This window comes from Rhinopithecus bieti, unplaced genomic scaffold (genome assembly GCF_001698545.2).
Source record: "Rhinopithecus bieti isolate Rb0 unplaced genomic scaffold, ASM169854v2 scaffold_35307, whole genome shotgun sequence".
Lineage (NCBI taxonomy): Eukaryota > Metazoa > Chordata > Mammalia > Primates > Cercopithecidae > Rhinopithecus > Rhinopithecus bieti.
In genome coordinates, this window is record NW_016814940.1 from 631,311 (window position 1) to 644,068 (window position 12,758).

Consider the following 12,758-nt stretch of genomic DNA (forward strand, 5'->3'; position numbering starts at 1 on the left):
TATCCTTTGCTTCATTCACTGGGAGATTTCCTCAGTCTAAGAAATTAGATTTTCTAATTCTTAGAAATATCCAGTCTGCCATTTGTCCCATCTGTTGAGTTCTCTATTATATTTGTTTTTTGTTTTCTGTTTTTTGTGTTTTTTTTGAGATGGAGTCTCACTCTGTCACCTAGGCTAGAGTGCCATGGCGCAGTCTCAGTCCCTGCAACCTCCACCTCCCAGGTTCAAGCGATTCACCTGCCTCAGCCTCCCAAGTAGGTGGGATTACAGGCACCCACCACCACACCCAGCTAATTTTTGTATTTTTAGTAGAGACGGGGTTTCACCATGTTGGCCAGTCTGGTCTGTAACTCCTGACCTCAAGTGATCCAGCCACTGTTGCCTCCCAAAGTGCTGGGATTACAGGTGTGAGCCATCATGTCCAGCTATTTCTGCTGCTTTTTTTGTGTCTTGTATTCGTGTTTTATGCTGCTAATATCTTCCTTAGAATATCTGTTGGGCTAATTTCAAATTATTGAATCAGCTATTCTAAAATACCTGCTTCTGGTAAGGTTTCGGATATAATATGTGTTTTCCTTTTGAAATGGTTGAGTTCCTCCAGCATCTTGTTATTCCATTCTCTGAGCTTATTTTCCCGTGGGCCTGTCCCCTTCTGTCAGACAGTATGTATAGAAGAAGGCCAAAATCCAGTCTCTGTTAGTGCCTGTGAGTGCAGGGGGTGGGGTAAGCCTTAGGGTGGGCAGCCTCAGCTACTCATCTCACAAAACAGCCTGTCAGGTCAGTACTTCACTCCTCACCCTCCAGAGAGGAGCAGCAGGAAGAAAAGATGGACTCTGTGGGTCATCATTCTCCAGTCTGAGGGTTTGACTGGGGAAGGGTGGGGAAACAGCTGCCCAAAGTCAGTCAGCCTCCCATGTTTTTCTCTAGGCCCCACAAGTTCAACCCCAGTTTCAGTCTTGATGAGGACACAGGGACCAAGGTCTGAGTTGCTGCAGGGGACGGGACTGGGGGTAGAGCAGGCACACTGTTGATGAGATTGGTGATGGGAAGAGGCAGGAGTCAGTTTCCCGCAGCTGTCTATTCCTCCCCTGGCCACAGCGCCACTCCTCACAGTAGTTATCCTCTCTACATGACCTCCCCCTCAGGGTTTTCACAGCTTTCTCCATTTTCTCTGTGGTATTCCCTCTGTAGTTCTGGGTGAGCTTGGGGAAAGGAGCCAGCCTGTCATGCCAATTCATCATTATCATTGTGGGAAGTACCTGTTTTACTCTTCTGTATATTCCAGAGCCAGTTTCCTGTTAAAACTAGCACAGTTAACACACCCAAGACCATCTTGCTCGTGTTATCCTTTTCCTATTCACAAATCTCTTATAGGAAGCTTATTATAGATTTCTGATGTTTTAGGGAAAATGGCATTGTCCCCTTCTAAATCATTTCTTATGTCAAGAACTTACTACCCAGTGGATAGTAAGGACACAGGGACAGAGGTCTGAGTTGCTGCAGTGGGTAGTAAGTTCTTGATATAAGAAATGATTTAGAAGAGGCATAGTATTTTTCTTAGACTTATATAACATTGCAGTATAACCTTGTATTTTTGTCATACCAAATAAGAATTCTGGTGAATCACTGATCTCATTTTGTTTCCTTAACAATGTGGTGTTCTCAGCCATGTGCAACACTTCACTCTTTCAAAATTAAGTCAACAACTATTTAAGGGTCTGTTTTTAATATCCTGTACCTAGCACTCAGACCTGAATAGCTTCACTGTTATATCAGTATAAACTGACGATAAGCAGTTTATGTATAAGTAGGGAAGTATGCCATGAAATGCAACATTACAAACGCTGAGAATATTCTATAGCTGATTCAATTAATTGAATTTTGCCAGATGTTTAAGTTGCTAGAATTTGGAAGAGCTGTCTTGTGTAGACCATCACCTTTGTGGTTGAAAGAATCCATCGATTTATCATTACAAGCCATATGCGGAGAGGCCTGACCAGCTTTTCTTATTTAAAAAAAAAAAAAAAAAAAAAAAAAACTTTTTTTAGATGGGCTCTCACTGTGTTGCCCAGGCTAGTCTCTAACTCCTGGGTTTAGGGGATCCTCCCACCTCAGCCTCCAGAGTAGTTGAGATTACAGGCATGTGCCATGATGACTGGCTATATTTAAAAAATATTCTAATATCTGAAAATAATGATTTGATATTTATATTACATTAGAAATTCTTTTTTTTTTTAAGTGGGACTTATGTAAATTTTTAATTGTGCTAAAATACACATAACATAAAATTTGCCATTAAGTGTTTTTAAGTGCACAGGTCAGTAGTGTTAAGTATATTCATGTTGTTGTGCTACCAGTCTCCAGAACTTCTTTATCTTGCACAACTGACATTCTGTACCCATTAAATCACAATGTTCTATTCTTCACCCCATCTCTAGTGCTTGGCAACCACCCTTCTACTTTCTGTTTCTAGGAATTTGACTACTTCGAATACTTCACATAAATGGAACCATCCAGTATTTGTCTTTTTGTGACTGACTTATTTCACTTAGCATGTCCTCAAGGCTCATCTGTGTGATAGCATGCATCAGAATTTCCTTCTTTGTTAAGGCTGTGTTTGTGTATACACAGATGACCGTCCCTCCGTTCACTGTTTCTCCATTCATTCATCAGTGCACACTTGGGTGGCTTCCACCTGTTGTTGTGAATAATGTTGCTATGAACATGCTTATTCTATGAACATGCATGTATAGAAATACCTCATTCATGAATTTTTTTGTTTAGTTCAATGTATAATAACAAGTTACAACTTTATTTTTTTTTAAATTAAATGTCTTCTTTTGAGATAATTGTAGAATCACATGCAGTTGTGAGGAATAATATAGGGATTTTATCATATGTATAGGTTTGTGTATTGCATCACCGCCAGAATTCTTGTGTTCTCATGCCCCCTCTGTCCTCAGGTTGCCCTTTTATAGCTACACTCACAGCCCCACGCCCTGGAAACCACGAACCTGTTCTCCATTTGTCATTTCATCATTTCAAGAATGTTATATAAATGAAACTCGATAGTGTGCAACCTTTTGGGATTGGCTTTTTTCCACTCAGCATAATGCCTTGGAGATTCATCCAAGCTGTTGTATGGTTCCATTCCACTGCATTGCTAGGTAGCGTTCCATGGCATGGATACACCATGGTTTGACATTCACCCATTGAAGGAATTTGGGTTGTTTCCAGTTTTGGGCTGTTACACACACAGTGCTGTGAACATTTGTATACATTTTTTTGTTTGAACCTGAGCTTCCATTTCTCTGGAATAAATGCCCGAGAGTGCGGTTGTTGGGTTATATGGTAATTGCATGTTTAGTTTTGTAAGGGACTGAGACTGTTTTCCATGGTGTATGATCCAGATTCTCTGCATCCTTGCCAGCGTTTGGTGTTCTCACTAATTTTTATTTTAGCCATTGTGATAGGTGTGAAGTGTAGAAATATTTTCCTTTTATTGTGTGTTAACTGTGTGCACCTTGTTAAGCAACCCATCTCTGGAACTAAAGCCTTATGAAATGGTAGCTTTGTACCCATTTGAGCAATGACTCCTCATTCCTCCCTCCCCCAGCAATCACTATTCTACTTTGTCTCTGTAAATCTAACTGCTCTGGGTACCTCATATGAGTGGAATCATACAATATTTGTCCTTTTGTGACTGTCTTATTTCACTCAGCATGATGTCCTCAAGGCTCACCCATGTCAGAGCATGTGTCAGAATTTACTTTTTAAGGTGGAGTCATATTCAGTCATATGAATACCCATTCATGTTACTTAACAACAGGGATGTGTTCTGAGGACTGCATCCTGAGGCAGTTTTGTCATTGTGTTAACGTAGAGTGTACTTACACCAACTTAGATGGTGTAGCCTAGTACATGCCGTGGCTATATGATGTGTTGCCTGTTCCTCCCAGGATACACACTTGGACAGCAAGTTCATTCAATACTATGTTACTGTATTAAATACTGTAGGTAATTGTATCATGATGGTAAATTGTGTATCTAAACATAGAAAAGGTACAGTAAAAATATGGTATAAAAGATAAAAAATGAGCCTGGGCAACATAATGAGACCCATTTTCTACAAAAAAGTTAAAAATTAGGCAGGCATGGTGGCATATGCCTGTAATCCCAGCTACACGGGAGGCTGAGGCAGGAGGATCACTGGAGTCGAGGAGTTTGAGGCTGCAGTGAGCCATGATCACACTACTCAGTCCAACTTGGGTGACAGAGTGAGACCTTATCTCAAAAAAAATAAAGATAAAAAATGTTATACCTGTTTGGGGCACTTAGTAATTTATTATCAAGTATTGTGTAGTATACCTAACTATATACACAACTAGGCAACACTATAGATTTGTTTACACCAGCATCGTGGCAAGTATGTGAATAATGCATTGTGCTATGACATTTTGATGGCAACAGTGTCACTAGGTGATAAGATATTTTTAGCTCCATTGTTGTCTTATGGGTCTACCATTGTATGTGCCATCCATTGTTGACTGAGACATTGTTCTATGGTCATGATTTTAACACATTTTCTTTATCCACTCATCTATCAGTGGACACTTGAGTTGTTCCCACCTTTTGGCTATTGTGAATAATGCTGCTACACACATTGATGTACAATTGATATTCAAGCCCATGCTTTCAATTCTTTTGTGTATATACCTAGAAGAGGAATTGCTGGATCATGTGGTAATTCTATGTTTAATTAATTTATTTTATTTTATTTTTTGTTTTTTTTGGAACTGCCAATACTATTTTCCACAGTGACTATATCGTTTTACATTTCCACCAGCAACACAGGGGTTCCTATTTCTGTACTTTATCACCAGCACTTGTTGTTTTCTGTTTTTTAAAATAATAGCCATCTTAATGGGTGAGTGAGCCAAGCCAGAAGAATCAGAGACTGGCCACCAGATCTCTTCTCCCCAGCGACAGAGACCTGAGGCAGTTTCTTTTAGTCAGTTGTATAGTTTCTGAAGAACTAACACCTGATTTATGGCTACTTTTTGGCTAGTCCAAATGTGTTACACAGTTGCTCCTCCTTTTGCTAACAGGCAAAGAGGGAGGGAATAAAGTCTGCTGGGTCTATCAGGTAGTAGGAAAAGACTGGGATTAGCCATAAGCATTTCTACCTTACTTGGTATCACCTGTGAGGTTGTTTAGTATCAGGGAATTAAGATGACCCCGTACCAGAGGGCTTACGGAAAAATGTGTTTGTTCTTTTTCTTTTGCTGATACGTGTTTCCAGTATTTTTTTCAGGCTGAACATTGCCATCTTAGTTAGTTAAAATGGTGCTCTCATATGTTCATCACAGCACTATCCATGATAGCAAAGACGGAATCAACCTAGGTGCCCATCAACTGTGGGTTGGATAAAGAAAATATGGTATATGTAGACCATGGAATACTGCACAGCTCTAAAAAAGAACAAAATCATGTCCTTTGTAGCAATATGGATGCAGCTGGAAGTCATTATCCGAAGTGAATTATTGCAGGAATGGAAAACCAAATACTGCGTGTTCTCGCTTATAAGTGGGAGCTAAACATTGGGTACACATGGACATAAAGATGGCAGCAGTAGATCCTGGGGATTCCTAGAGGGAATAGGGATTCAAGGACTGAAAAACACCCTGTTGGGTATCATGCTCACTACCTGAGTGATGGGGTCAGTTGTACCCCAGACTTCAGTGTCATGCAGTATGCCCATATAACAAATCCCTTAATCTAAAAAATTGAAATTATAAAAAAATGAGATTAAAGATATTTTCAAAATAAAAGTATATGCCAAATTGTATGTACATGTTTGTTTATATGCTAAGCAAATGAAACACCTTTCAAAATCCATCATGGTACTTAGACTTTTTTTTTTAATTCCTCTACAGAGAAAGAACAGAATCTAGAGCTTGTAGGGCAGCCATCGACATATTTTACTTTAATGTTAAAGAACAAGTCATCAAATTGGTAAGCTCACTGACATGAATTTGTTGGTCTAAGGTTTTTTTCACTAATCCTGAAGCAGCATATTGTTGTCTTAGAAAAGCTTGCATTTGTTGGCAGTATGGTAATAAACTCATTAGAACTATTCATATTCCACATAACTGTTTTTAAACTGAATGTGATACATGTGAAACTAACATTTACTTTTGGAAAATAATGTACATATGTATTTTTTGTTTTGTGTAGCTTAAAGAAAGCCAGATGTTGAAAAATCTGAAAAGGAAGAATGCTAAGGTAAATTATGTATGTGATCAGAGTCATAGAGTCAATACTAACATGTAGGGTTGTGTAAAGACTTGACTCTGGGTTTACAGCCTTTAGAGTGTGATTTCATAATCTTGTCAGGCTTTTATTTGGTTGATGTTGTGGTTGATATGGTTGGTATTATTAATGCAAGGTAAGGAATGGGGATCCTAGTCACTTTTGTTTCCTAAGGCTGCACAAGTGTCAAAATAATTGTTTTTATAATTAAAGACAAAAATTTAAGCCTTTTATTAATGTCACAAAGTTAGCTTTTAAAAGACTACCAAGTCCAAAATGACCACTTATATGGATAAATATTAATATATATTTATTGCTTTTGAGGACGTCGAAAAGCACAACCTTTTAGAATAAAGAACTGTCCCAGGTAGGACAGCCTGGGGACCTCATGTCTAGTCCTGGCTTTGCTGCTTCATTGCTATACCACCTATAAACTGTACACCACTGGGTCTGCAGCGGGTGACAAGCCAGCCAACACGAGAGTCTCCTTTGCTTACCTGGAAACGGTTGGACCAAATGGCCTCTGAGCGTCAGAGGTGAATCCAGGAGTGGAAGTCCACCTCTGCATTTAAAATAGAACTAGACTTGAAATATATACATTTTCCTTCCAGTGATTGCAAGCTCTAGGATGTTTTTGTTTTTCTTTCAGTTTTAATCTTTTATTGGTCATTTCTGCATTGCTTATTACCGAATGGGAACATGAATGTCTAACAGTGGAGTATTAGGTAGTCACTAAAAGTGACTCGATGACTAAGATAATAAAATATATTGAAATGTTCCTTTTAAAATACAGAGCGGATCACAACACTCCCCTGCTTTGATAGTTTCCTAGTGCACCTAGATAAAATCTCCTCACTTTACAGGTCACAGGGTCCAGTAAAGACCTGGCCCCTGCTTTCCTCCTGCTTTCCTCTGGTCATTCTAAAGTAGATACCCCTGCTTTTCTTTTCCAGAGTTCTCTCTTCTTTTCCTTTATAGCACATATCACAGGTTGTAAATACATATTGTTTCTGTGTAATGTCTGTCTTCCCCATTAGACCAAAGTCTGTGATGGTAAGAATTGGGTCTGTCTTGTTTTCCACTGCACTTCATTACCTGGCAGCATATGTGGCAGTGCTCAAACAGTTACAAATTAATTTTAACACAAATGATTGTGTTACTTAGATGATTTCAGATATCGAAAAGAAAAGGCAGCGTATGATTGAAGTCCAGGATGAACTGCTTCGGTAAGATACTATCAAATCCTGTTTGAGCACTTACCTAAAAGGATGTAATTATGATGTGTCATTTAGGGGAGTGACACTTGCTGCTGTGTTGTATTAAAGCCCAGGTTATCTTCAAGCTCCAATACTCAGTGAAGGCAGGGTATGTTGCCTAGTTGCCCCACCTTTTGGCAAAGGAGAATTCCACATTGATCTATCTCCACAGATTTCTCAGCTCTAGCCTTAAGAGATATAATGCCTAGATTCCAGAATTCAGCTGCCTGGGTTGAATTCTAGAATCTAAGCATTAACTGCTTGAACTGCTTGGGTTGTACCCAAGCTCTGCCACTTACTGGCTGCGCAACCTTGACCAAGTTATTTGATGTCCCAGTGTCTCAGTTGCCTCTTTTGTATATAGGCATAATCATCATCATACCTAGACTTCGGTATTCTCAAATTCTGCCTCTGTCTTTGGTTACTTTTGCTCATATGTGAAAAACATAGAGTGCTGTGGAAATTAGATGAGTACATATATAGAAAGTACGCCATAGGGACAGGCGCACGCAATAAGTGCTGTGTAAGTGTTGACAGTTGTTGTTTATGTTGTTATTGTCGAAGGGTATGCCTTAGAGTGGCATGCATGTGAATCCACTCCCAAGTGTGGGCCAGGTGAACTTACCAGGCCCTGCAGGCCAGGGCTGCCCCCAATTTCTGGTTAGGAAGACTGGAGCACACATCAGGTGGCAGCCCATAAGTATGTTTTGAGGCCACGGCTGTCATGAAAGCTAGAGGCTTGGTAATAAAACAGTGCTAGATGTGCTGTCTGTTCCTGAGCTTAAAAATAGCTTGAGAAAGAAAGTGATATTATCAGAAAATAATGTGTATAATTAAAAGTTGAAACTTTAAAAAACTCATTCAAAACTAAGTTTTTAAAAAGAGCCTGCTAGGTCAGGCACAGTGGCTCACGCCTGTAATCCCAGCACTTTGGGAGGTCAAGGTGGGCGGATCACTTGAGGTCAGGAGTTTGAGACCAGCCTGGACAACATAGTGAAACCCCATCTCAAAAATACAAAAATTAGCCGGGTGTGGTGGCGCACACCTGTAATCCGAGCTACTGGGGAGGTTGAAGCACGAGAATCACTTGAACCTGGGAGGCGAAAGTTGCAGGGAACCAAGATCCTGCCGTGCACTCCAGCCTGGGTGACAGAGTGAAACTGTGTCTCAAAAAAAAAAAAAAAGAAAAAAGAGAGACTGCCACAGGAGTTTAAGGGGGAGAAAGCAGTTGTCTAATCTGTTGGTTTCTAAATCGAGTCTCTGGACAGGTGCTGGCCTATGGTAAGGTTTTCATTGACCCAGACCAAAATAAGAAAACTAAAGGCAAGTACAATAAGGAAAGCTAACATTTACAAGCTTCCTATGTGGCAGGGCACTTTCCTAAACACTTTCTATGCTAACTCATCATCACAGTCCTATGAGACAAGTGGTTATAGCTATAGTCAGGCCGTGCCTGGTTACACTTGTCTTCAATGTGAGAGTACTGAGATGAGTTTTTGTGGGTTTTTTTGATCCAGAGTCTCACTCTTGCCCAGGCTGGAGTTCAGTGGCGCTATCTCCGCTCACCGCAAGCTCCGCCTCCCAGGTTCACACCATTCTCCTGCTTCAGCCTCTCAAGTAGCTGGGACTACAGGCGCCCGCCACCACACCAGCTAATTTTTTTTTTGTATTTTTATTAGAGACAGGGTTTCACTGTGTTAGCCAGGATGGTCTGGATCTCCTGACCTCGTGATCCGCCCACCTCGGCCTCCCAAAGTGCTGGGATTACAGACATGAGCCACCGCACCCGGCCTGAGACATGTTTTAAAGACTGACTTTTGTTTCTTTTCCAGATGTAAATTTAGAAGTTGAGAAGTATATTTTGAAAAGGCATAATAAGAAAAACTATGGTATATCATTATTTTAACTTGCTATATGAAAACTTAAGGCACAAGAAGGTAACTTGCCCACGGGCGCAGCCCTAGGTAGTGGGGGAGCCAGGATTCACTGTCAGCTGACTGACTCCAAATCCAGCACTCCTGACCACGACTGCCAGCTCAGTAGTGAGTTTTCCCCAGCGCTGCATTTGTTCAGTGTAAAGGATTGTTAAGGAAGACTTTTCGTGACTCAAGCCGGTAATCCCAGCACTTTGAGAGGCTGAGGCGGGTGGATCAGTGAGGTCAGGAGTTTGAGACCAGCCTGGCCAACATGTTGAAACCCCATCTCTACTAAAAATACAAAAATTAGCTGGGCATGGTAGTGGGCGCCTGTAATCCCAGCTACTTGGGAGGCTGAGGCAGGGGAATCGCTGAGATCATGCCACTGCACTCCAGCCTGGGTGACAGAGCAAGACTCCGTCTCAAAAAAAAAAAAAAAAAAATGTTTTATTAAATTATATTAGAGAATAGTTGTGTTTTAAATCTTTATTTGGCAAAATACAAAATTTGCCGCCTTTGCTCCTCATTTTTTTGTTGGTCCATAAAACCCAAGTTATACCTTTTTATTTTATAGGTGAAGAAACTCAGCCATTGAGAGATGAAACAGTTTGCCCAAGGTCCCATGTTTTCATCCAGGCACTGAACGTCTTACACTGGTTTTATTAGACTTTGGAAAGTGGACAAGATTTGATAAGAGGAAGGAGCACTGGGAAAGCTTTTTGTCCGTGGTTTCTGTGTTAGACTGTAGTGCCTGGCTCCTCCGGCACGAGCCTCTGAATGTTAGTCAAACATACATTTGATCCAGTAGTTCCCAAGACTTGAATGGCTTAATGAATTTCAACATTTATAAGGAATATTCTTCTGTGAATGTCACTGCTAATTATTCATTGTGCATTGTATTTCAGAGATTTTTTTTTCCTACATTTTAAACCCAGAATCTTTTACACATTCATAGTTTCAGAGCCAAAGCAAGTCATCTAGTTGGCCAACCCCGGTTCTTCACACTTGCTCAGTGTACTTACAACCTCATTTTCACACATGATAGGCTGGTACATTTTATTATATGTCACTTATTTTTGTTTTAGGTTAGAGCCACAGCTGAAACAACTACAAACAAAATATGATGAACTTAAAGAGAGAAAGTCTTCCCTTAGGAATGTAGCATATTTCTTATCTAATTTAAAACAGCTTTATCAAGATTATTCGGATGTTCAAGCAAAAGAACCAAACATAAAGGAAACGGTAACTCCAATTTTACTTTTTACCAGCTTCAGAAGATGATTGCGGGAGGGCATTTTCATGCTAGAGTATCAGAAGCTTTGGGGAAAGACAAACGCAGAGACAGAATTACAGAGTCCACCTAAAATAGTATCGCTATAAGCCAGTGAAACTTCATTATATCAGCACTTTTCTTAGCTACTTAATGAAGGCTGGAGGAGTAATGTCCAGAATTGCTGATTCGTGTAAGATATTTTCACTCGGACAGCTGAATTTCATCAAGGGAAGTGTATATTCTGTCTATAAATCTAAATTGAAAAATCACACTCTGCTGTATTATAATTTTCATTCATATAAGACCACTCAGCCATGTTTGAAAGACCAACCTTTTCTGTTTTGTCTAGCCCATGTTCACAGCATCTTTTACATATGAAAAACAAGCTATTTTCCCATATAAGTGGTAGGTATGATTTTAGAAGCTAAGAAATAGGCTGGGTGTGATGGCTCTCACTTGTAATCATAGCACTTTGGGAGGCTGAGGCAGGTAGATCCCTTGAGCCCAGGAGTTCAAGACCAGCCTTGGGCGATCTGGTGAAACCCTATCTCTACTAAAATACAAAAACTAGCCAGGTGTGGTGGTGCGTGCCTGTAGTCCCAGCTACTCAGGAGGCTGAGGTGGGAAGATCACTTGAGCCCTGGAGGTCCAGGCTGCACTGAGCTGTGATCGCACCACTGCCTGGGTGACAGAGCAAGACTTGTCTCAAAAAAAAAAAAAAAAAAAGAAACATTAAAAGGGAATATAATGGGAAAACATTTATTGTTTTAATACATTTTGTAGTTGCTTCTGGATTTTTACTGCAGACTTTGCTACTGTTACGCCATCTGCCTCAGATTAATAGAAATGTTTAGGTTCTAGGAAAAAAATTTGTATACCCTAATATAATTTTATATAAAATATGTATAATTATATGTAATGTATACATATTTTATGATCAGATTTGTATTCTTCTAAATTCAATGTTAAGGTTTTGACACTGATCTAAGTTAATTTTCCTGAGCCTAAGATTTGTTTATATATTAGAGATCTGGAAATAGAATGTTTTTAAAGGTATTTTTTTTAATTACCTAACTAGTCCAAAGCTCATGATTTGGAGTTTGGTTACTAAGTTTGGGGAAGTTACCTGTAGCATTGATTCAGCTTGAACATAGTACTTTGGCTAAAAGCGAGGTTTAGTGTCTCTGCCTTGTCTGGAAAACACCACTGGATGAGCATCCTGTTCTTGGCATGACCTCAGTGCCTTCTTGCACTCCTCTTGTCGTAACTGTCACTTTTGCCTTATTGAGTGTAGATATTTGGGCATATGTCTTACTCTAAACATTTAGCGACAAATGTGACTTCTTCCCCTTTATCCCTCCCTAGAGCAGGTGCCCATGGGAGCTTGAACACATTAGTTTGTCAAATATTTGTATAAAATTTCATTATCATGTGTGGTAGTCACAGCATGACAGCTTTTCTGCTGTCATCTTGAAAACATGATATTAAACAGCAAACTAGCAAAGTATGATACAATTCTGTAAGGGGAATTTAATCATGCACCCTTAGATACAATTTGCAACTGGAATTTTGACTTAATTATTTCAAAATCGGGGCTGGGCATGGTGGCTCATGCCTGTAATCCCAGCACTTTGGGAGGCCAAGGTGGGTGGATCACAAGGTCAGGAGTTCAAGACCAGCCTGGCCAACATGGTGAAACCCCATCTCTACTAAAAATACAAAAAAATTAGCCAGGTGTGGTGGTGGCCACCTGTAATCCCAGCTACCCGGGAGGCTGAGGCAGAGAACTGCTTGAACCCAGGAGGCGGAGATTGCAGTGAGCCAAGATCACGCCACTGTACTCCAGCCTGCTGACAGAGTGAGACTCCGTCTCATAATGTTAATTATTTCAAAATCATGAATTGGATGTTGTGTTTTATTTTGTGTTGGGTTTGTGTTCTAATTTTAACTTTAATCATTAAGAACATTTGGATTGGCAACCTTTGAGACATTTAATTGATT

The 12,758-nt window shown here is 40.0% G+C and overlaps 1 protein-coding gene across 5 annotated transcripts in view; it reads left to right on the forward strand.

Moving 5' to 3' along the window:
* Positions 1-12,758, forward strand: part of CENPU (centromere protein U) — a 42,868-nt gene that overhangs the window by 28,835 nt on the left and 1,275 nt on the right. For 2 of the 5 annotated variants that reach the window (XM_017852644.1, XM_017852645.1), the window contains exons 9-12: positions 5,937-6,015; positions 6,238-6,285; positions 7,477-7,538; positions 10,570-10,726. In XM_017852644.1, the coding sequence (XP_017708133.1) occupies positions 5,937-6,015; positions 6,238-6,285; positions 7,477-7,538; positions 10,570-10,726 (346 nt within the window). Of the gene's footprint in view, positions 1-5,936; positions 6,016-6,237; positions 6,286-7,476; positions 7,539-9,400; positions 9,435-10,569; positions 10,727-12,758 lie in introns of those variants that run through there. The other 3 variants (XM_017852647.1, XR_001881577.1, XM_017852646.1) reach the window with 3 other exon arrangements.